The sequence below is a fragment of the Aspergillus candidus genome (genome assembly GCF_002847045.1).
Source record: "Aspergillus candidus strain CBS 102.13 unplaced genomic scaffold BDW47scaffold_26, whole genome shotgun sequence".
Classification (NCBI taxonomy): domain Eukaryota; kingdom Fungi; phylum Ascomycota; class Eurotiomycetes; order Eurotiales; family Aspergillaceae; genus Aspergillus; species Aspergillus candidus.
The window spans coordinates 162,460-190,203 of record NW_020194031.1 but is presented as its reverse complement, the minus strand read 5'-3'; the positions used below and the strand labels follow the sequence as shown (position 1 = coordinate 190,203).

At 52.0% G+C, this 27,744-nt stretch overlaps 7 protein-coding genes across 7 annotated transcripts; 4 read left to right on the top strand and 3 right to left on the bottom strand.

Moving 5' to 3' along the window:
• Positions 1 to 443: 443 nt before the first annotated feature.
• BDW47DRAFT_126232 (cyclo-L-Trp-L-Trp prenyltransferase) lies at positions 444 to 1,834 on the top strand (the record flags this gene model as incomplete). The annotated part of the gene is made up of 2 exons (XM_024816524.1): positions 444 to 1,627; positions 1,735 to 1,834. 2 exons carry the CDS (start codon positions 444 to 446, stop codon positions 1,832 to 1,834), a joined length of 1,284 nt encoding a protein of 427 aa, XP_024671543.1.
• A 280-nt stretch (positions 1,835 to 2,114) lies between these two features.
• On the bottom strand, positions 2,115 to 9,593 carry BDW47DRAFT_126231 (uncharacterized protein; the record flags this gene model as incomplete). Its single annotated transcript, XM_024816523.1, has 8 exons — positions 2,115 to 2,970; positions 3,025 to 3,281; positions 3,337 to 3,630; positions 4,017 to 4,112; positions 4,166 to 8,874; positions 8,922 to 9,382; positions 9,441 to 9,467; positions 9,517 to 9,593. 8 exons carry the CDS (start codon positions 9,591 to 9,593, stop codon positions 2,115 to 2,117), a joined length of 6,777 nt encoding a protein of 2,258 aa, XP_024671542.1.
• Positions 9,594 to 10,529: 936 nt separating this feature from the next.
• BDW47DRAFT_131996 (beta subunit of fatty acid synthase) lies at positions 10,530 to 16,920 on the top strand (the record flags this gene model as incomplete). The annotated part of the gene is made up of 10 exons (XM_024817451.1): positions 10,530 to 10,688; positions 10,728 to 10,787; positions 10,824 to 10,979; positions 11,010 to 11,117; positions 11,151 to 11,209; positions 11,240 to 11,522; positions 11,553 to 15,723; positions 15,771 to 16,253; positions 16,347 to 16,432; positions 16,480 to 16,920. The coding sequence occupies 10 exons, from the start codon at positions 10,530 to 10,532 to the stop codon at positions 16,918 to 16,920; spliced, it is 6,006 nt and encodes a 2,001-aa protein (XP_024671541.1).
• Positions 16,921 to 17,893: 973 nt separating this feature from the next.
• On the bottom strand, positions 17,894 to 19,793 carry BDW47DRAFT_131995 (FAD-dependent oxidoreductase; the record flags this gene model as incomplete). The annotated part of the gene is made up of 3 exons (XM_024817450.1): positions 17,894 to 18,714; positions 18,769 to 19,241; positions 19,735 to 19,793. The coding sequence occupies 3 exons, from the start codon at positions 19,791 to 19,793 to the stop codon at positions 17,894 to 17,896; spliced, it is 1,353 nt and encodes a 450-aa protein (XP_024671540.1).
• Positions 19,794 to 20,103: 310 nt separating this feature from the next.
• On the top strand, positions 20,104 to 22,016 carry BDW47DRAFT_131993 (MDR family MFS transporter; the record flags this gene model as incomplete). Its single annotated transcript, XM_024817449.1, has 3 exons — positions 20,104 to 20,340; positions 20,385 to 20,460; positions 20,510 to 22,016. 3 exons carry the CDS (start codon positions 20,104 to 20,106, stop codon positions 21,913 to 21,915), a joined length of 1,719 nt encoding a protein of 572 aa, XP_024671539.1. The 3' UTR covers positions 21,916 to 22,016.
• A 173-nt stretch (positions 22,017 to 22,189) lies between these two features.
• BDW47DRAFT_131991 (uncharacterized protein) lies at positions 22,190 to 23,581 on the bottom strand (the record flags this gene model as incomplete). The annotated part of the gene is made up of 1 exon (XM_024817448.1): positions 22,190 to 23,581. Exon 1 carries the CDS (start codon positions 23,552 to 23,554, stop codon positions 22,190 to 22,192), a length of 1,365 nt encoding a protein of 454 aa, XP_024671538.1. The 5' UTR covers positions 23,555 to 23,581.
• A 1,826-nt stretch (positions 23,582 to 25,407) lies between these two features.
• BDW47DRAFT_126226 (transcription factor domain protein) lies at positions 25,408 to 27,286 on the top strand (the record flags this gene model as incomplete). The annotated part of the gene is made up of 5 exons (XM_024816522.1): positions 25,408 to 25,606; positions 25,670 to 25,913; positions 25,972 to 26,506; positions 26,557 to 27,057; positions 27,122 to 27,286. The coding sequence occupies 5 exons, from the start codon at positions 25,408 to 25,410 to the stop codon at positions 27,284 to 27,286; spliced, it is 1,644 nt and encodes a 547-aa protein (XP_024671537.1).
• Positions 27,287 to 27,744: the final 458 nt, after the last annotated feature.

The following is a 27,744-nucleotide window of genomic DNA, read 5'->3' as shown; positions in this document are numbered from 1 at the left end:
TTCTAGGAACCCTCGGCCTGATGATCAGGGTATGGAACACGTCAGATGTTTGTACATGCTGACATGAGTTGCAGACGCCACCCATGTTGAATGAATCATGAACGTCGGATTTTCCGCTGTTTGTGGTGTCACGCCCACCAGGTGAGTATGGTAGACGAATGGGCTGAGTTACTTGATTCTAGATTGACCGATTCGAGTATTGCCCATGAAGCCACTGGATTTCATGAGGTCGCCGGAGACGGCGTGGGGACAGACCTACGGCCAGGAGGTCGAGTCCCCTTTCTCACCACCATAAATGTAGCCATGGCTGCTCCATTCCTGTAATTCAGTAATAACTGTCTTGTCGTTTCTTCTTCTCAAGGTTGATTCTTTAGCATAGCATTGGCCCAATCTGATTCGCGTATAGACTTGTTGATTAGTCCAACCCCCTCCATCTTCCGGCCATGTCAAACTACTGCTATTCGGACAAAGCTGTCACCGCGCAAAAGACATCGGTTTCAACACCAGTGACCCCGTACGATGCTCTCAGTCGCTACCTCAAGTTTCCCAACAGAGACTCAGACGGGTGGTGGCGACGTGTCGCTCCGTTCTTGAACAAGTTGCTGGAGCGAGCTGGCTACGACACACACCAGCAGTATCAGTACTTGATATTGCTTGGATTGCACATCATTCCTTTCCTTGACGGGGTTCCCGACCCGCAGCGTCCTATGGACTATGCGTCGGTGGTCGGAGGTATCGGTCCGCTGGAATTCTCACAAAATTTCACCAAAGACGGAAGCAAGATGCGGATCGGCTTAGAGCCCATGAACCACAAACACCGCAATGGTACAGACCCATACAACCGGTCTGCGATGGGTGAAGCCCTCATGGGCCTCAAGTCACTGGGCATCTCTGTCGACCTCCAGCTCTACCACCAGTTGGTGCCGCTGCTGACCTTGACCGACGCCGAGGAGCTTGAGATGCCCAACGCAACGTACTTTGTGAAGCCCGCCTCCAACACGCAGTATGCCCTAGCGCTGGACTTAGACAAAGGCGACGTCACAGTGAAGCAGTATCTCATACCGAGCCAGAAGGCCGCCGTCACAGGCCTGCCCCCCTCGGAACTGATCTTCAGCGCCATCCGCACGGTCGACGTCAACGAGGTCTTCACCGACAGCATTGCAATGCTGGAGGACTTTTTGAGTGCCACCTACGACCCGCCAGTTGCGGTGTTCGTTAGCTGTGACCTCGCCCCGCTCCATTCCACCCGCTTCAAGGTCTACGTCGCGGAACTGAGCCAGTCACTCGAAACCATCGCGCGCGACTGGACCCTCGGCGGCCGCCTCAACGACTCCGAAACTCTCAAGGGCCTTGCGTACGCACAGGAACTCTATACGCTTTTTGGCATTCCGGACGGCACGCGCGATATTATCAGCCACCCCGTTATCCCTGGGGATCCCCAGTCGTTCAGTCACGTCATGTTCAACTATGAGTTGCAGCAGGGTGACCCTCGTCCCAAGCCCAAGATTTATTACGCACTGAACGCGTTGAACGATATGGAGAAAGCGAAAGCCTTGGAAGGCTTTTTCAAGCGGGTTGGGTGGGAGAAGCATGCCGCTGAACTGATTGACAATTTGCAATCGTATATGTGAGTTTGAGCTCTTTCTTTCTACGTCTCTCAGACCATTTCCTTTTTGCCCCACGTGCTGTCTTTGTATTTTTACGATGTTCAATGTACCCTGCTAACGAGGATAGTCCCGGCGTCGATATCAACGAGACGACCGAACTGATTGGCTGGCTATCGTTTGCGTATAGCGAGAAGAAAGGTCCATACTTGACAATTTACTATCGTTAGGTGGTAGGAGATACGCATGTCCATTTATTCGGAGATGGTAGTGCAGGGGTAGAGGAGCATTGGTTATACACGAAGTCACAATTTGGAATGTGTTGATACTTTGTTAAATATTGGTAGAAATTCTATCGACCGTAGTTGATTATGAATGAAATTGAGAGCAATTGTGATTCCAGCTTTAATGACTTTCGAAAAGGAAGTGAGTCGTTTTACTTCCAATATTCCAGACATCCAATCCCACCAGTCAACATGCGAGGACTTCCAGCGAAACAGACTATGACTGTCACAAACCCTCAATATTCATCTTCCGAATAGCCACGCTCCTCTCGCGAATCGCCCTGCCCTTCCAAATCAACACAACCGGTGCAAGCGTCAACACAGCCGCCACGAATCCCAGCAAGCTACTCGCCCACCGATACCCCAACCGCAGATACATGGGCTTCGCAGCGAGCGGCAAAAACGCCGCAAAGATATTCTCCCCGAAGGCGACGGCGCCGATCGCGCTCGCCGCATACCCAGCATACGAGTCCGTCACGTAGATACTAGCAGCCGTGACGATGACCATGATCGCGTACCCGATCAGAGTGAGCGCGATGGCCGGAACAATCCAGTGCGTCTGCTCCGTGCTCCAGCCGTACATGAAGAGGCCGCCGGCGAGGGCGACGGCCGTGCTGGGGATTGAGAGGTGCAGGATTGCTTCTGGGATGGGAGTCCCCGGGTTTTCGGGGTTGTGGGCTGCGCTGCGCGTGTAAAGCCGATTTTGGTAGAATGTTGTGAGGAGGAGGCCGAGGATTTGACCGATGCCGATGGAGGATTGTACAAGGCCGTCTGTGTGCGAGGGCCAGCTGTAAGTGCCGCTGAAGACGATGGGGATGGATTGTGTGGAGATGAAGACGAGGCCGAAGGCGAAGGCGGACCAGAGGGTGAAGGCTGTTACGGTTGGTTCGGTGGTTAGGAGGAGGGCGGAGCGCACGATGGTCTCTTTGAATGTGCGCAAGGCTTCGTTTTTGTTGGGCTTGGTGGTGGTGTCCGCTTCGGGGAAGAGTCTGGCGCGCAGGATTGGACCGCGGCTTTCTTTCATGATGATGATGACAATGGGCGCAAAAGCACCGTAGATTATCAGTTCAATCCAGAATACCCTGTACAAATGCTGAGTGGTGGAATACAACAGGGAAGATGTGGAGTAAACTGACCATCGCCATCCCAGTGGCTGAAAAGCAGCACCAAGGACTGGCCCCATCGTCACCCCAAATACCAGCGTGAAGACATACAGAGTCAAGGGGAATACGCGCTCCCGGTGCGATAGGAAGATATTGGATGCAAGTCCGTCTGCGCTGTTCTGCAAAGTCCCGCCGAAAGCTCCGGCGATCGCGCGACACACCACCAATGTGGCGAAATTTTGCGCTAATGCCTGCGGGATGATGAAGATAGCGAAGAGGATGTATGACGTCTTCACGATTATCAGCTCAGAAAAGGTGGTATAGATATGCAAGTCTGGAACGCACCACAAAGCCAATTCGCATTCCGTACGTCTCCATCAGCGGCAGTGTGGCCAGTGGCACAATTGCTGCTGCGGCATTCCACGCCGTGACAGCGAAGAAGTTATACTCAAAGAAGCCATTAGACAGGTTGAAATCGCGCGAGATCGGTTCGGCAGCCGTCGTGATAGAGGTGGCATTCAACCCGACGATGAAGGTGACCCAGCAGGAGGTGAGCATACACGTCCATTTCTTACGAGGCGGCCAATTGTAAGGATTGTGGGGATGATGAGCCCACTCGAGGTGCGCAGGAGCTGCCATCTAGGCCGACAGGGCTCATATGAGGGAAACCTTGTCCATGGATGTGGGGGCTATAGAAAACAAGCTTCATGGCGCGAAATCCAACGCGTCGGTCGGAAAAGATGGAGACAGGGCTCCAGTCGGTCCAGCGTGATTGGCGACCCACTGCATTCCATCAAGTAATCGAAACCGGCCAGTTCTCCCTCTATCCAGTCAAATGTCAATAAAAAGCCTACCCAATACGTGGATAGTGTTAACCCACTGTGGTAGCGTTGAGAGTGGAAATTAATTGGGTTCTATCCTGCTTATCTTGAGATACAAATTATCACATCAACAAAAGACAAAAGAACGAAGAAAAGTACATGAATTCCCATACCATCCGAAGGTCAAGCTCTTCCAACGCTCACCGCGACGGCGACAGCGGTATACATGGAATGGCTGATGGTCACCTCGATGCCGCTGAACTTTTTTGAATTAGCCACTGCCTTGGCCCTTCCATGAAGCTGCGAGTTGGTCAGTGAATTTCTCGGAAAATTTGGATGTTATGACCACTTACAATAACCCGAGGAATGCCCTGATGGCTGAGAACTTCAATATCTTTCATATCCGCCCCGGCTCCCTTAGACACTGTTTTCATGCATTTGAATACCGCTTCCTTCGCGCACCAACGCCCCGCGAATGAGGACTGCGGATCGAGTGCATTCAAACAGTATTCACGCTCCGCGGGTGTAAAGTTACGCTTCAAGAAACTGTCATTGTCGATGCTGACGTTTGAGATGTCTTCGATGTCGACACCAATTCCATAAGGTGCAGATGCGTTGGGACGCTGCAAAACCTCTTGTAGCATTTTCTGAAGCTGATTCGAAAGGGCTGGTGGTTCCGCATTATCCTCGCCCACGAGCCTCCCATAAATGGTGTCAGGCTCTCGCTGGGGCCATATGCCCTTAGGGGATCCTTGGATGTTTCGAGGCACACCGTCAACGAAACGGATACTCGAGTCGAGGAAAGTGGCGCGCATAGCTTCTGGGTTCTTCCACGGTGGATCTTCTTTGACCTGAACCATTTGACCATTAAATATTCGGGAGATGAATTCTGTGGTGGCTACCCGTTGCCTCTTCATTGCTCTATCTCGGTAGTCGTTGTAACAAGCATCCGTGATCGAGGCGAAAATAAATTTTGGTGCCACTAAAACTGCAATTGCCCCTTTCTGACCGAACCCAAACGATGTGAGCATGGTAGCATCCACCTGTAGAACCCGCATTGTCTCCATCGGATACACAAGGTGTTCAAACTGTCGGAGATGGCCATCAATGTTGTCTGCATTGCGATTTCCGGGGATTATAGAATCCCGAAGCATCTGCATACACCCATTCAATTGCCAGGCACCCGCTGCGCCTTTGGGATGACCAGTCAATGATTTCTGACAGACGCATAGAAGCGGATTTCCCCGCCGACGACCGAGGTGATTCATTTGAGTATTGATGACATCTCCCTCGTTGATCTCGTTGGCCTTGGTCGACGTTCCGTGCATTGAGACCACTCGAATATCGTCGATGGTCAGACCCCAGGTCGCCAATGCTGCTCTCAAGGGTGAGACCGAAGAATCCTGGAGGCGAATGTTGTTTGCCCAGCGGTGTTGTGCGTCTCTAAATTTCAGAGAACGGACATGGTCCACTGCATCCCCATCCCCGACACGTTCCATAGATTCGCCGTCTGAAGACTGATATTTCATTGCTTTACATTCATCATCAAAACATGCTCGGCGGAACTTGAAGTCAAGGAATGGAGAGTTTCTAGCACTTTCGCTTTCACGGGCACTAGTTAATATTCCTTTGCCCGGTGCAGGAATGGACCGGCCGGTTTGGTCGCTTGCCATCTGTGTGTATGCGACGATGCCGTGAATTGGTAATCCCATTTCTAGGGCTGTCGAGGCCGTGGTGATGATTTGCACACCACATCCAGCCGATTCCGCAAATCCGCTGCGTGAACTGGCCGTAGGGCGTGAAATCTCACTAGGCTGACGACCCTTAGATAGTTCGTCTGTGCTATTGGCCGTGGCGTTGATATTGGCGAATTCGTATGCCAATTCTTCACCATAGTCATCGCACCCGCCAACGATTGCCATTTTGCAATTTCCGGATCGAATGGCCTCGCAAGCAATATCCAGCGACTCAATGGCCGTGGCGCATGCACCGACGGGTGTCTTGAGTGGCCCTGCAGAGGAAAGCAGAAGCATGTTAATCCATGCCCCCATGGTATTCATGAAGTGTTCCGAGATGATGTCTCCCCTGACTGGACGGTCCAGGTGGCGGTCGCGATACATCTTCTGGATAATCTTCAGCGGTCCACCGCCTGTTCCCAGGCAGTTTGCAAGTTCCGACGCGTGGATGTATTGATACACCTCGTAGGGATCAACAATCCCTGCGCATAGAAATGCTTCCGAGACACAGCATAAAGCATAGAGCGTGGTGACGTCCGCCTGTTCCACAACATCTCGCGGAATTCCGTACCGGGCAGGATCCCAACCTTTTGGGACGGTCCCTGCCACAACCTGCTCAAACGGAACGACCTTTGGAATCATCATTATGGCGCCCGTTTTCACAAACACACGGCAAGTTTCTGTACCCTCTATTGGCTGTAAAGAAACATGCTCCCCGTGCCGCCGTTTGAAGTCCTCAGCAGTGGACAAAGAGGTTTCGAATGGTGGTAGATCCTTCTCGACGACCACCTCGTGTAAATACTCCTTTCGTTGAGGAGTGTATGTCGCATCCGGTTCAATGTGGCGGACTCCACTGTGTTTCATGATGCGATCATGGTATTTGTGGGGGATTTCATTATCCGGGACGGGCGATTGCGTATCGACGTCAATCCATCCAACGTAAGGACGTCCCTCCAATTCTCCGTCGACGTGCCTGATCAAGCCCATAACCCAGGCCATCTCGACATAACCCTCTAATGTGAATTTCCCTTGGTATTCCATTTCCCACCGCGTGCGTGCGTTTCCCCAAGGACCCAACTCGGAGAATCCCACGACGACTATTGTGGAAGATAAATCTACCATTCCATACAGACGGGGTAGCTTGGCCTTGTTTTCTCGATATGCAATGAGTCCAGGGATTTTAGGGAACGCGAGTGATAGGTTAGACAAGCGTGGAGGCGCTTCCTGTTTGGGTCCTTGGTGCTTGGCCCCATGAAGGACTGTCTGGTGACGAGCATTTTCTTCTGCGAAGGCATTCTGCAGCCTCAACTTATCGTTTAATTTCGCGCGAGCTGAAGAGATCTGGTCTTTGATATCCCACATTGAACCCAGCCCACCCGTCAAATCTGCATATATTGGAGCCTCGTCTGCAAGGGATGTGATAGCTGGCCTCATCAGGGCGAGAATGTTGAATGCCATTTCAGCCTGAGTGAATGTCATTACCCCGAGTTTTTCAATTTCTTCGGCCACAATGTTGGAACTTCGCATCAACCCTGTGCCTCGTGTCCACCCGATGACGGCGCCACATATGGTTACATAGGTAGACCAACTTTCGGACCGAAAACGATTGAAAAGCGACCTCAAGCCGATCTTTGACTCGGCATATAGACCATCTCCCCCGAAAGTACCCTCGTTGCAAGACATGGGCAATATTACCATCGTAGGCCTGGTCTCGATACGACGGGTTTCTTTTTCACGGCGAATAAATCCAATCAGCCTCAAGATGTTCACTAGCATAGTTCTAAGACAGAGCTCTTGCTGGCCGCCCAGGCCCTCGAGCTCTCCGGTCTGCGGAATGGCTGCAAATGGGATAATAAAGTCAATATCTCCACCCACTGGGGAGTCAGCGCCATAGAGATGCTCGACCAGAGCTTCACAGTCTTTACTACTACCCTGGTTCGTAGGTAGAAGTGTTAAAGACGCGCCTTTGGAACCATACTGACGGTACAATTGTTGGTAAAATCCAGCGCTAGCAGAAATCTCCCGGCTCGTGGTGACGACGACTCGCGCACCGCCGCTCAGGAGGCCTTGAATGATGTGGGCTCCAATCGAATCAGGGCCGGCACCCGTCACCAGAACTGCCTTCCCCTTGTAGCTGAACCCATCGCTAGATCCTGTTTGTAATTCGGTTTGATAATTTTTTGTGGCAGATGGGTCGTACAGCCAGTCTACTTCCTCCCGTCGATACTTGATGTGTACAAAAGGGATAGTGAAGCGCTGGTCGACGGGAGATGCACGGCCCCGGCGCACTGTGTCAAGGTATGAGCCAAACGGTCGACACGTCTCTGTGTATTCCATCTTAGCAGATTGGGTAAAAATAGTTTTAGGTCCCATCGGCTTGTGTCTGTAGACAAACAGTGGGTCGGAAGTAGAACTTTCGTCCCCAAGCCTTCGAATTTCGGCCAAGAGGGGGCGTATATTGCAATTCTGGAGCGGCGAGCGACTCAGGTAGGAGGGAGACGAGTCCAGATAGGATGAGATGATGTCTGTGCAGCTAGACTGCCATCTGTTTAGAATCATCGCCAACCGGCTGTCAACTGGATAAAGAATACCGTCTGTCGGTGCCTGCCAGTTCTCGAGAATCCAGCGAATGAGATCTTCCCGCACCCAATTCCACCAGGAATCGTAGTTTCGCACCTGACGTGGGTTGAAAACCGGTTTGATTCCGTGGAGAAATTGTTCGTCAAACTCGTCGTTCCATCGGTCAAGCTTCTGTTGTACTTCCAGAACACCCAAGTCTTCGTCGGATTGCTGTCTTTGTGGGTGATTGTCGATTCCAAGATGCTGAGCAAGGAGCTCGAAATGTTTCCTGTGGAAATCCTTGTTTTCGCCCTTCAAGCGTTCGAACGTAGCCGAGTCCACGGTCACCTGTTTTGTCACGGTTGTATCATCACGTTCCACGGCGATCTTGTCCAGAGAGATGTTGTAGAACTCTGAATAACGCTGAACCAGTTCGTCAAAATACGATTTGGCTAGCTCGGGCGTCCCCAGTCGGGTAGGGGGTTCCACTGAAGTGGCCAGACAAATCGGGATGATAGAATGCGATCTGGTCAGACCCCATCGTGATTCTAGATAATCGTGAACCGCGTTTTGGTTGAAACCTGCGGGCATTTTTCCGGATATGAACCTCGATACTAAGCTCGACATAGCTTTCCCCGGCTTTATGGACGATCCATTGTGCAGTGCCTCGCTTAGTGTAGCCAAAGGCATGTCTTCGGCACCTTCAGGGACCTTGCCAAACTCTCCAACCAGATCACCTATCAATTCGTTCTGGAGCGTAGATTTACCTACTTCATTAGCATATGTCTGTTTGCTATGGAGCCAAAGAGCTTACCTCCTGATAGATCTCTAATTGCCTCGTTCATTGAGACCTGGTAGAAGGGCCGACGAAGTTTCTGGGCTGTCAGGGCCAAAACCACATGTGCAGTCGACAAAGCCATGTTCCCTGTCGGGACCGCTTTTTCCGTCTGGACTGAGGGTGGTAGCAGAGCCTTGGTCCTGGGCGGCGTGTCAGAAAGACGTTTACCCGCGGAGTTCTCAATGGCCTGTATCTGTGGCGCTGGCGATGGAGACAGCTTCAACGATTGATCGACGCCCGTATATCGATAGAATATCTCATCGCTGTGGTCTGAAGAGGATAAGAACTTGAGTTGAGACCACTGAGACGGTGCGAATACTGCGTAGTATTTTGAGGTCGATCGTTTGGCCATCGTGGCTAGTGTTGTACGCGGGCCAACCTCAACGAACCGCTCGATAGAGGGAAGGGCATGGAGTAGTTGATTTTGTGTTTCGATCCTATAGTAGTCAGCGACAGCTAGCAAAAATACATTCGACTAGCGAGTGATGAACTTACCATCGGACCGGTGATGCCAATTGATACCTGAAGGATTAGTGCCTGTATACTAGGAGGGTCGAGGGAACCGACTCACGAGAGGATTTCAATAAGCAACTTGTAGGCCAACTTCTTGCGGTCCTCTGGATCCGCAGAGCTCAAGATCGAGCGCATCTTGTCTTGCGAAGTCCACAAGAATCACCGATGCTTCTTCAGTCTCTTGATCAACGGCGCCTTGAGTGGGAAATATTTCGTGAGCCACTCGATTTGCTCATAGGAAGCAAGTAACGGCGAGAGTCCGTATATTCACCCTACCGCTTCTCTGTAAACCGTTAGCCCTATCCCTGTCTCTTGGTTTATATTGTTGAGTAACCAACAGGATTCCAGTTTCCACACCCTGCAGTAGACCCTGCCTCAATAACGTGTCAAATAAACGGTGAAGCGTCGTCCCGAAGAGCCGCGTGGTTGTAGTTATGCGATAGGCTCAGTCGAAATATTTTCCCTTTTCCTCCACGAGACTATCAGTTCAATCAGGTGGGACAGCAAGTTAGATACTCCGTCTTCAAAACTCCGATGGCGGATAGAGATTCATATCATCTGGCTAACTCTCGCAGGCTGATCCAAATCTGTTTCGGATGCGTGCGCTTAAAGGTACAAATTGATGGGTGTGTGAACAAGCACTGTCTCTGATCAGAATGTCTGACATGCGTTGGTAGTTGCAGAATGGAGAATAGAAATGACTCAGAGTGAGAAAAAGGACCATATATATGGTCCGAGGGGTAAGGACAGTGAATAAAATAAGTTCCAATGATGCTTTAGGTCACCAATGATTTATCCTTTTGATCCTATTTTTAGGGGTTGGCCTTTCCTGTACCTAGTTGTTTATGTTATCACTGTAACAGAGTGTTCTCTCCCGGAAGTAGATTCACTTATCTTCATATCAGGTAGCCTTGGGGGTGGCAAAGCACAAACCACGTGTTGGGGGGGGTATTTAAAGAGGCAGGAGAGAGAGTGAGAGAAAGAGTTCTTCCTTTAACCTCAGTATCTCCATTTTCCTCCCCTGTCATGCCTGAGGCTTCACATGTCACACCCCCTGACTTAGCCGGCCCGATGGCGCTTCATCCTTCACATCCCTCATCTTTTTCCCCTTCTTTGACTCCCTCAACTTCTGCTTCTTCCGTGTCTCCTGGGTCTCCAGATGCCTTGGTGATTCCACCCGCCACAATTGATGTTGTTTTCCATCACCGTGGTATTTGGCTGGCGCTTCCTGTAGATGCAGCCTATTTTACCCTACTACAATCGTTAAAGGATGCATTCTTCTCATCTCTGTCAGGCAGATCAGAAACAGAGGATGACATCCAGTCACCAGTGGACCTATCTTTAGCGTATCTCGACTTCATACAGGCGGAGAAGACAGGATTTCCGGCTTTATTTGCTGGTCTGAACGCGTTCAACCGAGCCTTTCTGTCGGAAAAGTCCATCGATATCCATTCCTTTGTGGCGGAGACTACGAAAGATCCAACCAAACGAAGACGATGGCTACAAATTTACTACCGAGCAGTGGATGCGAGTGGCGACCAAGGCCTGCAGCATCACATTGTTCATGCCGTTGGATCATACAGTACCCGCAGCGCTTTCGTCGATCATGTGAACAGAAACCGAATCCATCCCATGGCAATCTTCGGAGGCCAGGGGGACGTGGGTCGTACATGTGTGCAAGAACTATCAGAGATCTACAATGTCTACTACCCAATTCTTAAAGACCTTGTGACCACGGTTGGGCCACTGCTGTCTGAGCTGTCACAGCTGCCGAAGTGCAGTCGTTACTATCATGGTCGTGGCTTAGACCTTCAATTGTGGCTCGAGCGAGAATCCGGGGAACTCGACACGGAATTTGTTGCGAGTGCGCCCGTGAGCGTGCCCTTGATTGGGGTCTTGAGCCTGGCACGGTACACAGTAATTTGCTATGTGTTAGGCCTCACGCCTGGGGACTTGCGAGCCTTGCTGCGAGCAACAACTGGTCATTCACAGGGACTTCTAGTATCCATCGTTGTTGCCATGTCGGACTCGTGGTCTTCGTTTTACGCCAATTGTCGTTTGATTGTGGAAGCGCTCTTTTGGCTGGGATGGGAGAGCCACCACGGAGCGCCTCGCAGCTGTGTTTCTGCCATATCTTCTTCAAACAAGATCGATACTCCCTCCTACATGCTGACTGTCAAGGGAATCCAACAAGCGACGATGGGCGCCATTCTGAACCGGATTAATAAAGGCATGTCCGAGAATGCTCAGATACATCTGGCTCTGATCAATGCGCGAGATCAATACGTCGTGGCAGGGCCCGTAGCGTCTCTTTCACACCTATGCAGTTACTTAGACTCCGTTGCCGGGTCCCCTAAAGATCAAAGCCGAGTCCCTTTCAGCAAGCGAAATCCTTCCATCAACTACGGGTTCCTGCCAATCAGCGCACCATTCCACACACCATATCTTGAAAGAGCAGCGAACTTAGTGAAGAAGCATTTGGATGGAAAACAGATCCGTCCTGAACAGCTATATATCCCAGTTTACCACACACGGACGGGCCAGGATCTGCGGAGCGATGCTGGGAATATACTCCATGTTGCATTGGATGCCATTGCGCAGGAACTTTGTGACTGGCCTGTGGCTTTGGCAGGACCTCCCGGCACACACGGGTCGCTTTTGGGCACACCGCACATATCACACGTTATCGTATTTGACCGAGGCGGATTGAGTCCCTTGGTAAAACGTGTCAAAGACGGATACGGGATTCGCATTATCCAAGGCGGCGACCTTGACAGTCGTGATCCAGAGATTGGGACAATGCGAGATCTCTTCTCCCCTCGTTTGCTGGAAACTTCTCCTAGGCTCGAAAGTTGGGCTCAACGGTTTCAGCCACGCTTGAAGACAGGCGGTATTACTGGGCTGGAAACTCGTCTCAGTCGTCTACTAGGGACTCCTCCAGTCATGGTGGCCGGGATGACGCCCACCACCGTCCATTGGGATTTTGTGTCCGCTATCATGAACTCCGGATACCACGTGGAGCTCGCAGTTGGAGGTTATCACAGCGCGGCTGATCTGTTCGCTGCTGTGCATGAATTGGCGAAAAATATTCCTCCTGGGCGCGGAATCGCCTGCAACATCATTTACGCTAACCCGCGGGCAATCCGTTGGCAAATTTCCGCCTTACGTAGACTTTCCCAAGAGCAAGTTCCCATCGACGGACTGACCATTGGGGCCGGGATCCCATCGCCAGATATTGTCGCCGAATACATTGGGACTTTAGGGATCCGGCACATTGGATTTAAGCCAGGATCCATCGAGTCAATCCAACAGGTGGTGCAGATTGCAAAATCTCACCCAAATTTCCCGATCATCCTGCAGTGGACCGGGGGGCGTGGCGGAGGACACCACTCGTACGAAGATTTCCACTCACCGATCTTGAGCACGTATGGACTCATTCGCCAGTGTTCCAATCTTTACCTGGTTGCCGGGAGCGGCTTTGGCGATGGCGATAGTGTTTACCCATATATTTCTGGCTGCTGGTCGACCTCTTTCGGCCATGCTCCAATGCCATTCGATGGCGTGCTGCTCGGTATTCGCATGATGGTGGCTAGAGAGGCCCATACCTCGTCTGCCGTCAAAGCCATTATTACCAATACACCCGGAGTCCCAGATCAAGAATGGGAAAAGACGTACAACTGTCCCGCTGGAGGAATCATTACCGTTCGGTCGGAAATGGGAGAGCCCATTCACAAGGTGGCAACCAGGGGCGTGCTGCTGTGGGCAGAATTGGATAAAACCGTTTTCAAATTACCATCCAAAGATCGCGTCACTTATTTACGCCAACATCGAGAGCGGATTATTAGTCGCCTCAACGCGGACTTTGCAAAGCCGTGGTTTGGTCGCAATTCTTCCGGAGATGTGGTCAGTCTCGAGGAGATGTCTTATCTCGAGGTGCTCACTCGCAGTATCGAACTGATGTATATTGCTGGTCAAAATCGATGGATCGATGATTCCTATGTGGATTTCGTCTTCCGTTTTGCCACCCGGACTTTGGGCAGACTGTGCAGTAACATCGATCAAGACGGCAATTTGACTCGCGAGGCTCTGGCGGGGAACCCATATTCCTTTACTAGTACATTCTCCCTGGCGTGCTCTGATGCGTCAGAAGAGGTACTAAACCCAGAAGACTGCTCCTTCTTTCTGATGGAGTGTAAGAGGCCTAAGCAAAAACCGGTCAATTTTATCCCCGCCCTCAACGAAGACTTCGAGCTCTACTTCAAGAAAGATTCACTGTGGCAGTCAGAGGACATCGATGCGGTTGTTGGGCAGGACGCAGAGCGGGTCTGCATACTCCATGGACCAGTTGCAGCCCAGTACTCTCAGGATCGAAACGAATCAGCAAAAGAGATCCTAGACTCGCTGATGGAATCTCTGATCGATCGCATTCAACAAAACATCTCAGACGACGGCACTCTGGGCTCGAACAGCGGACCCATTACGCCTGACTCTTGGTCCACGGTGTCAGCGGTGGGAAAGGAAATCCCAATCGATCTTATAGCCAGCACGTCCTCCACGTCGGTTACCATAAATAATCGGTACTTTCCATCAGCAGATTCTCTCGATCAACATCGGAATATTCCTCCCTGGATGCAAGCTCTGCTGGGCAATAGGATGATCTTGCAGGATGGGACGCGGTGTAAGAACCCGTTTCGCCAGTTGCTCGACAGTAGTCATGCCACCATTCACACCGACCCCGATCACCCGGGAATCATTGAGATCACCACGGGTACATCTAAGTCGATGTCGTCAATGCGGGCATCGTGCAATAACGGAGTGGACATTGTGGTCGAAATGACATATCCAATGAGTTCACAACCTCTCCAGCTCATGTACCAGTTCGACCCAGGCTGTGTACCCTTTTCGCTAAGCGAGGTAACGGACTGTCGGAATAGTCGAGTCAAATTGTTCTACAGCAAAATTTGGTTTGGCAAAAGTGATTCGTCCATGAGCATGCGCGATACATTCAACGGGACTGAAATGGTTCTGACGCGAGAATTACTAGAGGCTTACATTGACGCCGTGGGCCCGTCTTTCCACGACTACAGGCTCATCTTCCCGGAGTCCCAAAACCTACCAATAAGTATCGGAATTATCGTGGTCTGGGATGTCATTTCGCAGCCTCTGATGCTGAGCGAAATCGACGGCGATCTGCTTCGATTGGTCCATCGCTCTAATTCATTTGAATACTACTCCGGAGCGGAGCCTCTGCGCATTGGCGACACCGTCAACTCCAGCGCCGCCGTCCAAGCTATGCATGTGGAAGATACAGGGAAAACAGTGATTGTGGAAGCACAAATCATTCGGTCTGGAAATCCCGTCATGAAAGTGACATCGACATTCTTCTTCCGGGGTGCATTCAACACCGTTAAGAACACGTTCCGCCGAATCAAAGAATCATGGGCGCTTCAGCTGCCGTCGCAGCTCGATGAGACAATCTTACTCGATAGAGATTGGTTCAAGCCACAAAGCAACCTACCGTCCTTGACTGGCAAGACTGTCGTTTTCGAATTGGAAAGTTATGTCACATTCAAAGAGGGTGGTGGATACAGCAGCCTCCAAGTTACGGGAACCGCAGTCTCCCAGTTAGGGGGATATCAAAAGGAACAGGTCGGATTGGTGGACTTCCAAAGCGGCGACTGTGTTGGAAATCCTGTCCTCGACTACTTCCAGCGTAAAGGGTCACCGACTGGCAATACGGTTGAGTTCAAGACACCCGGCTGGTCTGGGCCGTCGTCGATCGAAATTCAGATGCCGGCCTCTAACCAACCGTATGCCGAAGTTTCCAAAGATTGCAATCCCATACATGTCTCGACAATGTTTGCCACTTTGGCCGAACTACCGGGGACTCTATGTCATGGGATGTGCACCTCAGCAGTCGCCGCATCGTGTCTTGAGCACCTCGTTCTTGGCGGGGATTGTACACGCCTGCGTCGGTTCTCGGCCACTTTTACCAGCATGGTGATGCCATTGGAGAAGTTGGTGGTTGAGCTCGAGCATGTCGGCATGGTTGACGGCCGGATGCGCTTTGGCGTTCATGCACGCCGCAAAGAGAACGGCGAGGCTGTGTTAGAGGCCGAGGCTGAGGTTGAACAGCCCGCCACGGCATACTTGTTTACCGGGCAAGGAAGTCAGAGCAAGGGTATGGGACTGGACTTGTATGAGAGCAGCCCAGTCGCCAAAGCCCTGTGGGATGACATCGACGCCCATATTTTTGAAACATACGGTAAGTTACCTGGTCCTCCTTTTCCAGGCCCGAGCTGATAGCCACAGGCTGGTCGATTTTGAGTATTATTCGCAACAATCCCAAGACGTTGACCATCCACTTTGGCGGTCGACAAGGGCGCAAGATCAAGCAAAACTACCTCGACATCACAACCGAAATAGTACTTCCCAATGGAGTTCGCACCAAGAAACCTGTCCTGGCCAACATCACTCCCGAATCGACGTCATACACCTTCAGTGATGCCCGGGGACTATTGTATTCAACCCAGTTCGCACAACCAGCCATCTTGCTGTTCGAAGCGGCAACGTTCGCGGAGATGCGGAACCAGGGATATGTTTCTCAGGGTGCCATGTTTGCTGGCCACTCCCTGGGCGAATACGGGGCGTTGGCAGCTTTATCGCCATATGTGCCCACCAAAGCTCTAGTTGAATTGGCCTTTTACCGAGGACTGATGATGCAGGCCTCCGTATCGCCGGAGCAGAGCGCTACGTATGGCATGGTGGCAGCTAACCCGCAACGCGTGGGCAAATGTAAGATCCCCCCTTCGCTTTCGAATCAAGACCCACGCTAACCACGTTCCTTTGTTTGTTTAGTTTTTGATCAAGCGGCTCTTGGCATTTTAGTGAAGATAATAGCCTCAGAGAGCCAAGAGCTGCTGGAGATTGTGAACTATAATTTGGAGGGAGAGCAATACGTGTGTGCGGGAACGGTATGACATTTCCACAGACCCCGAGACATAATACTAACTTCCAATAGACTACCAATCTTTACGTATTCGGGAAGCTCATCGATCGCATCGCGCAAGCTCCCGACGGCGCCCAACACGTGCAGGAAGTCGTTCACGCGACGGATGCAACGAGCAAGCTCCACACGCTGACGCGGGACCTCATTGGCCAGGCCCGGTCGCTGGCATTGCCGATCACCCTCGAACGCGGACAGGCGACAATCCCCTTGCAGGGCATTGACGTGCCGTTCCACTCAAGCCACCTTCGGTCAACAGTAGATCGGTTCCGCCAGTGTCTACACAAGCCGGGACTCTTCGAGGGGAACGTCGATTTCGAGGCGCTGGAGGGTCGATACATCCCGAACTTGGTGGCTAAGCCGTTCTCTCTGGACGAAGACTACATCCAAGAGGTTTTTGAGTTGACGGGCAGTCCAGTTCTGGCGGAGATTCTGGGGTTGGACAACAGCAATTGAATTAAGGGTTGATTAATGGTTTTTTAGGATTGGCTAGAATGAATGTATCTCACATTGTGTTAATATAATAGATGGACATGATTGTACCTGATAACGATAAATTGTAACAAGTTCCTTTCCACTCCATGACACTGTAGTAGTCTTCGATAAATATCTAGAATGTTGTTGTTGGTGTGGGTGGCATTTGTGAGCACGGATCCTCAGATCGATGGAAATAATCAAGATCTTGCTGAGATGACATTAGCAAACATGAATATTGACGGTTGTGAGTTTATACGAATTAACAAAACCTGTAGAACATGAAGTGGCAGGAAGGCCCTTGATGTTTACATAGTTAGTATTACACTAATTACAACTACCTATTTTGATCAATACTACAACAATTAGCCTAGGACAGACATTATGATAAGAATTCAATGAAAATAGGGGTTATATTACAATGCTCACTTGGCATCAACATAATATTATCACTAGAATGTATAAGAGTCCTCACTCATTCATGGTGGGGAGATGTAGTATCCTCTTCATGGGATATATATTTATAGATTCCGCCACAAAAATAAGGTGGAAGATATACAATAACACTAAAGATACCAACTAAAAAATAAAATAGCAATCTGGATGATATAATATTCCATGGGGTTTAACACTACAAAGATATCAGCCAATGCTATCCACTCTACTTCATACATAATGAACTGAATGTACTTGTTGGATTTGTCCACTGTAAACTAGCTTGCTTTACTATCACTGAGACGGGAAACAGAAAGAAAGATCGAGCCTCAGAATAAAGGGAAATGATGAAAATCAAAAAGCCCAGCAAGGGACAGAAAAAGACGGGCAGAGTTAAAGCCACAATACAAAGAAAAAAGAGAAAACGATAGGAAAGCAGATACAAGCTCAAAAACAATTTTCCGCCGACTGACCCTCGACAGACTGTTATCAATACACCACCAGTATCGCCACGCCAGTGTCAGATGATTGCCATATTCCCCTGGTATTCCTTCTCCAACTCCTCCAGCATACCCTCAATGTCAAAATACCAGATGCGATGCGATCGTCGCGTGATCTCTTCATGTGCGCGATCCATGTCGGCTCCGAAGTCCGGGTGTTTCCACTCGTAGATATCGCATGCCTCGCGACTGCTCTGCACCAGCCACTGCGACCGTTCGTGTCTCACAGAGCTGAAAGCTGCAAATGCAGCCTCCAGCGCTTTGGCCTTATCCACCACCGTCCCGCTCTCCACGCCCCGGGCCACACCGTCTAGCAACACCGACAGCGCGAGCGTATCTTCCACGCCGATGCCGGCACCAGCGCCATGATGTGGCGAGGAGGCATGCGCTGCATCGCCAGCGAGACAGACACGGCCGATGGAATATGTCGGGGCGGGATAATCAAGGTGGTCGAAGACGCCCCACTTGTCCATCTCGGGGGGGAGCAGATCGACGATCGCCCGGACGGTGGGACCCCAGTCTGCGAAGACGGCGGCGACTTCGGCCTTCGTGGCTGGTTGGGCCATCGGGCGAGAGAGAGGCCAATCGGTCGGGTCAGCCACGAAGGCTACTATGTTCATGAGGGCTTGCTTTGCGACGGGGAAGGTGAGGACGTGCGCGGCTGGTCCTCCGTACATGTGTTGGGTACGGGCGCGGTCGAGGCCGAGACGCGCGATTGCAGTGTCCATGGGAACCAGGCCGCGGTACGCTATCTTGTGGGTGTAGTGGGGGTAGGAGATAGGGTTGATGGGACCGAAGAGGAGCTGGCGGACGCGGGATTTGATGCCGTCGCACCCGATTACTTCCATCAATTAGGTGTGTCATGACACATGAGGATAGGGAAGAAAAGACATACCGGCATCGACCTCCTCAGTACTCCCATCGGAAAATGTCAAAAGTAGTCTCCCCCAACCCCCCTGGTCAATACTCTCCAGCCGACGCTGGAAATGAACTACGCCAGATGGTATCAACTCCATCACCTTCTCCAAAAAGTGAGCCCGATGACATCCCTCGAAGCCCCTCGGCCCTCCGTACAGCCGATAGAGCTTACGACCCTCCAGATCTTTCCCGATGCCCTGTCCCGGGGAATGGGTGTAGCCGTCCAGGAATTGCATGTTGTTGTTCGGATTGGCGGGGTCCCCGTTGACAGTAGCCACGCAGGCGACGCAGTCTGGCAGACGGCTGTCGACTAAGGACATGCATTTGCGAGCGTTCTTGGTGAAAGCAATGCCGGCGCCGATTTCTCGCAAAGTACGGGCTTGCTCGTAGACTTTGACGTTGATGTTGCGGTTGTGGAGGCCGAGGGCAAGTATCGAGCCGATGATGCCACTGCCAATGATTGCAATCTCAAGAGGTTCTCTTCTATCGAGATTGGGTTTAGAGAAATTGTGAGAGATGGTCGATGATGTTGTGATAGAATTTGATAAGAAGTTGGAAGAGGCCATTTTGGATGGTGATGGTAACGATGATGGTCTCGATGGGTATCTGGGAGCTCGGAGGAAGTGGAGAAAGATGAAGATGAAGCCATCCTATCGTTCACCATCTGGCCCTTATGTCTGATAGCTTCAGTACACATGTCACGTGGGCCTGTGTCTTCGAGTGAATGCCTGAAAGTGCAATCACCGAGACTCGAGTCACGTGTGAAGCCATACAAGTAGCAATTGAGGCTGATGGAAGATAGCCCTAGGTCTCACAATGTTAGTGGCACAAGACACCTGTCGTGAAGAATACTGGATGGGAGGATAGTGGATTAGGGATATTATTACGAGGACTCCACACACACAAACGGGCATTGCTTCCATTTGCGTCACATAGACATCACCTCAAACCCTGCGTATTTGCAGAATCCACCTGACGACCCAAATCTCTACCCACAGCCATGCCGCACCGAGGTCATGAAACCCGGGGTATGGCCAAATGCAGTTGTCCGTCTGAAACAAAATGAATCTCTGGCCAGACCAGCTCAACCATATCGGACGTCGGACCACACCAGACGGAGTAATTGTGGTCCGAACACGTGTAACCGCGATGGGAATCGAAAGTACCTCGATATCTCGGACCAGGAAATAGGTGGAGATGATGTGTTCACCTAAAGAGGGCCGTTCTAAGACCATCCTCGAAAAGGTGATTCATCTGAGACATTTTCCGTATTCAAGATCGGGGGTGTCGGGTGGCATATCGTTGAATCATCATGGCGTTCAGAAGATTCACCAGCGCTAGCATGCCAGAGCCTGAGACAGACAGACAGACTGTAGAGATGAGCGATTTTGAGGAGATGGTGCTCGAGGAGGACGGCAAGCGGAGCGAGGAGAACTCTGCCCATGGCGATTTCAAGCTTTCCGTGTCAGGACAGTTGGTTTTCCTGACGCTGTCGGTGTTGACGTTGATGGTTGCGCTGGATGGAACGTCTATATCGGTGGCTTTGCCGGTAAGAACATCGTCTCCACTTAAGAGCATATGCTGACAGAACAGAAAATCTCTCTTGAACTGCATGGATTGGCAATGGAGGCGTTTTGGAGTGGGACCTCGTTCCTGTTATGCTCCACTGGTATGCACCATCAGTTCAATCCTGCAAGATCCACATCTAACCAGGACAGTATTCCAACCCACTACTGCAACACTGTCCAATATCTTTGGTCGTCGTCCAGTCCTATTCGTCTCGCTCACCTTGTTCTTCATCGGTTCTCTTCTCGCCGGCATTGCCAAGAATTTTACCGACATCCTTATCGGCCGTTGTATTCAAGGAGTCGGCGGCGGCGGCATTGCAGTGCTTTCCGAGATCATTGTTACGGACCTTGTTCCGCTCCGTCTGCGGGGCCGATACTATGGCATCCTCAGTGCCATGTACAGCGTGGGCTCCGTGTTGGGCCCCATCTTGGGCGGTGGTTTCAGCGAAAAGGCCTCCTGGCGCTGGATCTTCTACATCAACTTCCCCTTCATCGGTATTGGCGGCTTCCTCGTGGTCTTCTTCTTCCGACTCCCGACGCCCAAGGGGTCTCTTTACCAGAAACTCGCCTGTGTGGACTGGACCGGAGCTGTCCTTTTCATCGGGAGCGTATCCGCCGTGCTAATCCCAATCTCTTGGGGGGGCATCATGCATGCCTGGTCGTCATGGCGCACCGTCGTGCCCTTATCCGTCGGCGCAGCAGGCCTTGTCGCTTTCTGCATCTGGGAAGTCCTCCTTGTATCCACCGAGCCGATGATCCCCCCCGACATATTTCGCAACCGCAGCGCCACCATCGCCCTAGCGACCTCCTTCCTCCAGGGTCTGAACCTCTGGTGCGCCCTGTACTACCTCCCTCTTTACTACGAAGCCGTCCGCGGGTTTGGCCCCATCCTCACCGGAGTCGCCTTGTTCCCAGAGACCTTCACTATCGCACCCGCTGCCATCCTTTGCGGCCTCATCGTCACCGCCACTGGTCACTACCGTTGGGGCTTATGGATCGGATGGAGCATCAGCGCCATGGGCGCGGGTCTTCTCTGTCTGCTCGAGGTGGATACCCCGACCGTGGCGTGGATCTTCCTGAATGTGCCCGGAGGTGTAGGCATCGGGATTCTGACGGCCGCCTTAGTTTGTGCCGTGCAGGCATCCGCGACACGCCATAATCTCACTGCGTCGGTCGCTATGGTCGTGTTCTTTCGCTCATTCGGTCAGGCAGTAGGCATTGCTGTCGGAGGAGTTGTCTTTCAGAATCGCATGCGTCACCATCTGCAGGGGTACGTGGAGCTGGCGCCTCGGGCGGATGAGCTGGCTCGCGATGCAGCTGCGTTGGTGACGACGATGCGCGATATGACGGACGAGACGGCGAAAGCGCATTTGAAACAAGCGTATACGGATAGCTTGCGTGCGATCTGGGCTGTGTGTTGTGGAATTTCTGGAGTGGGCTTGGCACTGAGTGTGTTCGTTAAGAAGTATGATTTGAATCGCGCGTTGAAGTCGGATGGCGACGAGGAAGAAAATGACAAGAAAGAACAGGTGGACGACGATCAGGTGACGATGTAGAGCCCTAACGAGGTGAAGGAAGAGGAAGGCGTCACGGAGGTATCTTGAATAGAATGGATATCATTGCGTCCTGTTTTTTCATACTTGTTATTATCTATCCCGGCTGTCTCATTGAGCTTGTTTCTATTCTCCAGAATATTTCCATTCTCCAGATTGTTCCCATTCTCTAGTACATGCCCGTTCTGCATACCATTCCCATCCTCTAGCATATTCCCATGTCCATTACCAGCCTAATCCCATTCATCATCCTGGTACAAGGAACGCACGAGTAAATTCAACCGACATACTCGACCAGCTCTCCCCATCTCTCATCCTGTCGGAGCAACATCATCTCTCCTTCATGCAAACACAGCGTGACTCCCAAACAGCCCCCCTTCCCCTCTCCAGCAATATAGCCCACGGAAGGAAGGGGTCCAAAGGTAGGCCTGCGATGCATATCGGGCTTACCAAGTGGGCCGAACTCGGGCGCCTGCACGTGGGCCATACTCGAGCAAGAGAGATCGGTGCGCGGGTTGAACGCGCCGCCGTACGCGATGTTTTCTTTGTTGGGCTCGTTCACGAGGAAGGTGGCGTAGCTGCGCGCGGCGTAGAGCGTGTTTTCATCAACAACGCGGTGGCGGACGAGACCGGCGAGCTTGGACAGAGATGCGTTGGCGAGCTCGCCCATTGGGAGACGGGTGTGCACGACGCGGACCATGTGGCCTAGATAGGCGGGCGAGATGCCCAGGACGCGACGCATGTCGAGTGCGCGGTTCAGGTTGCTGATTGTCTCTGGGGTGTAGTGGTTGCCCTGGGCGAGGCGGATTATGGTCAGGCGCTGCCACAGGAAGGCGGTCCATGCGTCGTTGACTGAGACGCTGGTGATACTAGGGGGGAAATCCGCTGGGCGACTGTTGGCCTCGGTGAGGATGGTGGTCGATGAGCCCGTGGAGAAGCGGAAGCAGGCCCATTCAAAATTCGCGAGAGACGGGAAGATCATGGGACGCATGGCAGGAGGTCTCAGCTCGCTGTGGTCCAGAAGAGGCTCGTCGGGCCCCAGCAGCGGGATGAGCACGCGGCGATCGCGGTTGGCCTCGTCGAGCTCGAGCGGGTGGATCGTTTCATGTCTGAGGAGGGTGGACAAGAGATTGGCGACCTGGAAAATCCCGTTGCCGTCGATGATGTTGTGCTGAGCCGCGATATTGAACAGCAGTCCGCCCTCCACCAGGTTGGCCTGGATCTCGATGACCGGAGCGGGATCCTCGTCGCTTTCAACGTAGCGTTCGGGAAACGCGCGACGAGTGGCGAGGAGAGACCCCGGAAACATGGTGATCGGACCACTGGCGGCAAGCATGGTCTCGTAAGAAGGCAGCTTACCCGAAAGATCTTGCACGCGCACGATGGGATGATCGGGGGCTGTCCATGGCTCATGTGGCGCTACAGTGTACACGCCAGAGTTTCCGGCAACGCGGCCTTGGTTCACGACCTTTCCAGCCAGAAAGGGGACGATCGTGACCAGCTGGCGGGCAGCGACTTCAAGAGCCTCAAGAGTTGTCGGGCGATCTTCCGCCTTCAAAGGAAAAGTCAGCAGAATGTGGATATAGCTCTGCAAAAGAGGGAGCTGGCCGAGAATGTCTCGGATGTGGTCGAATGACGCCATGAGGAAACGATCAGCAGCAGAATGCAAGATTGTGGAGGCTATGCCAACGAGATACTGATGCCGCTGGATCAACAACAGACATGAAATAACAAATAATGGAATCAGAACCAATACGGAGGGATAGGAAAGATGGATGGAGGAAGATGAGTGAGACGGTGGGAAGGTTGTTTGCTGGTTAGAGCTTGGGAAAAAAATGCTCAGACTAGGAGTCTCCCCAGCAATCACTGGATAATCATCCAACGACCGGTCGAGTTATGAATAGAACTGGTCATACATGGTCCAATGATTGATTCTCATGAATGACAAATTGTCTAGCAGTGACAGGGCTCTGCAGGTGATTTCATTCCGTGAATCACCCCTTTCTGTATAGCTGACACTGCAGATGCCACACCCGGTGTTTCCGAACCATGGAAAAAGAAATCTGCTGCAGGGATACAGGCATGTCTACTATACACAATTGACAGGGGTAGATCCAGGCTGGGTGACAGTTCCGTAAGTTTTTCACCAATCGAAGCATCATAGGGCTTTAGCGTCACTGGTAGTAGGAGTCCGTAACAGAATCTATACCCGGACATCCAGGCTATCACCCAACAAAGAATAGACAAAAGGTGGTATGCAAGACCTGGTGACACCCCTACAAGATACCAAACCATTGTGACAGCAATTTCCAACAGACAGTTCCAGGATCGACCGTGCGTTCTAACCTGCAGGATGCTGGCACGGCCCACCAACCCTAATTGCACCCACAACAGGCATGGCCTAGCCCGAGGAGGAGAGGGTATCACACGCAGTACCCCTTTGGGTCATGACCTGACACAACAGCCATATATTTCCGACCGGTTTGAGAGCCGGCCACACGGCAGACGAAGCATGTCTCACCATGCCTCGTATGGGGCGCCTGCTCTGGTTGGATCAGGCGTCGATTTCCCGACGACGAACGGAGCGGAACACCGATTGCCGGTACCTGAGAACGGATCAGTCATTCAAGAGGTTTATAGCAGAAATAGAGGTTCTCATGCACCTGCGACAGGGTCCAGGGGGACTCCAGTAAGGAAGGGGGAGATGGACAACAAGCACTGACGCTTACCACGACCCTATTTCCCTCAGACATTGCGCACCGCACGGTCGCTTCACAGCAGCATTGTGTTGACGGTGGTCCCTGCCACTGCGGGATGGATACAATGCATGCCATCGACGCCATGCAGGCCCGTTGAAATGCCAATCCACCAGTGATGTACGCCCCACGCCTGCAAGAAAGGGTTGATATATGCTCTCAATCGCCAGGCCCAGGCCACATCAGGACCTAAACCATTGACATCCTGTCTGTGGAAGATACACGCGGTCCTACCACTGGCCTCTGAGGGCGCCATGGAGCGATGGACATGGATGGGAGGGACAAGAGAAATACATATGGGACTGGAGTGAGATGAAGCCAACAAAGAGAAGGCGGAAACAGACAAAGAAGCCAAACGAGAAAAGAAAAACAAAAAATAAAAAAAAGAAAGAAGGAAGAAGCAAATCGAGACACAGATAGGATGGACGATAGTACGGGATGGCTGACTTGAAGCCAAACCCTAATTTTATAGACATCCCGCAACAGAGATACGAAGGCCTTTTTCCTTATCGTATTGACTTGCCGGAGCTGAGTTCTTGTACTATACCATCTATACTACACATTTGAGGGCACTGCCACTCCCCGTAAACGGAGTGGATAGACGTGCCCTGGAGGACCTCGCAGTCTCTCACACCTCACACAGCAGGGAGACCCTGAACCCCCGTCCCTCCTCCAACAATCCAATCCTATTCCATCCGACCCCTAGCTCAACAGGATACAGTACCAGACAAGAGCAACGATGGTCTCCTCACCCCCCGTCTCGCGCCAGCGTCCCGGTTCCGCTTGTGAGGAGTGCCGTCGACGCAAGGTACGCTGTGACCGAGGACGACCGCAGTGTCAGGTCTGTTATGAGACAGGCATCGAATGCAAGATCAACACAGCACGGCTGCCTCGGGGCCCACGAAAGGGCCAGTTAAGAACTCTACGGACCCGCATTGGTAGGTTGTCCCCATTCCCCTACTGGGTCCTGGAAGAGCTTATCACTGATACTGACAGTGCAGCCGCCTTGGAACGCTGTCTGGCGGAACAAAACCCTTCGATTCACGGCCAGGTCACAACTCTGCTTACCGGCACCCTGCTTGACGGGGACTCTGAGGAAGATCAACTGCGCGAGATGGCCGTTGTGTCCGATCTGGGGGTGGAGCCCTTCACCGACGAGTCGGCCGCCGTCTCGCAATCCCCCCCGGCGTCTGACTCGTCCCTCCGACAAGGTGGACTGGTATCAGAACTGATGCGTGCTGATTTGTATGTTCCCGAGCGATCAACTGTATGTGGTTTGATGGCAGAGGACTAACGACAGCAGAGACCAGCTATACTTCGACCGGGTACACCCATTCGCCCCCATTCTCCAGCGCTGGCGATACCACGCGTGGGCAAAACAGCCACGTAAATGTGACGAGCGCTTGTGCCTGCAGCACGCCATGTGGACGGTGGCAGCATCGCTATCCGCGCAGTTCCAGTCCTTCCGTGACATTCTCTACCAGGAGACACGAAGCATGCTGGACATGCTGGATCAGCAGAGTCCGCGTCCGGACGGACTAGGCCTGGGTATGGAACAGGCCCAGGCGTGGGTGCTCATCTCTCTCTATGAGTACATGCACCTGTCGCCACAACAGGCGTGGATGAGTGTAGGCCGCTGTTGCCGGTTAGTCCTGGGCATGCGGCTATACGAGATTGACGACCCAGTTAGTCCGATTGCGCTGGCCCGCGATGCGGAGTCTGTGCTGGTGGATTGGACGGCGGTTGAGGAGCAGCGTCGGACGTTCTGGATGGCGTATTCGCTAGACAGATTGATTAGTTTTCACCACGGACTGCCGTTTACGCTTAGTGAGCAGCTGGTTGGTCTACCATTTTTGTACAGACGTTGTGCAGTGCTGATAAAAAGCAGATATCGACTCGTCTTCCCTCGTCAGAGGAGGAGTTCCAATCGGGACAGCCAGTGCTTGCGCCGTATTTGCCCGAAATAATGGCGCAGTCCATGTCAACTTCCCCGGAAGGGAGTGTTCCCACTCTGTCCTCATTTGGGGAGTGCATCGTGCTGGCAACGATTTGTGGACGGGCCTTGTCGCATCGCCAAAAGGTCGCTGTCGAGCAACTCAGCGGGACTGGGTTGGCCGATGGATTCTGGACGCGCCATCATTGGCTATATGAGCGGTTGAGCGCTCGTATCCAAGCGCTCAGTGTTACAACCCAAGCCGACCCGATGGGTGTCTTTGCCCGGTTGATTGCGCAGACAATGATCCTCTTCTTACATAACGTGCTTGAGTCGGTGGCTTGGAAGACGGGGGACCACCTGCTGGGGATGATTGAATATGAGCGGTTGTGCGTGCTGGCGGCACACGAAGTAGTTGGATTAATGAAGTTGCAGGGACAATTGGGGTATTTTAAGGTATTCCTAGTCTTCTCAATGTTGTCGAAGACTGTCTCCTAGGTATAATTCTGATGCTTTCTAGGTCCATCCGTTGACGCCCATTCCGTTGTTGATGTGTAGCGAATTCTTCACAGCGCATAGCTACCTCGATAAGTCGTTTGAACTCTTATTGCAAGAGGTAGTAGAGTGTCTGCAAGATCTGGATCGAGTCAAGAATCCAATTCCCGTCCACAGTCCACTTAGCTAAATTTTGGGTTATTAATATGTTGATATGGAGTTGGGATTGTTCAAGCGATGGAATTAGGGTCAAGGGTATAATATAGTAATAACTTCACATCATCTATCGTGAAATCACATTGCCACCAAGACCACAGTCAATAAATCTATAGCACTGTATTTCATACTTAATGTTGAAAATATATAAATCCGCCACTGGCCCGTTGAGTCCACGGCCGTTGTCTTGCAGCGGGCATGCGGATCTTGACTGTTATAACTCCGCTGCAGCAGATCCACCCATTGTCAATCACCACCAAAGCAATCTAAGACAGGCTAAGATGGTTCAGAGAAGGTGACACAACCAGTGGCAACAGGCTGAGACTGGGAGTGCACTGTTCCCGAGGAGATAACCCGACAACAAACTCCGGTGCGTAGTGATTACGGGCAGGTACACTAGACGATAGAATGGATCAGTGAAGAAACATTGAA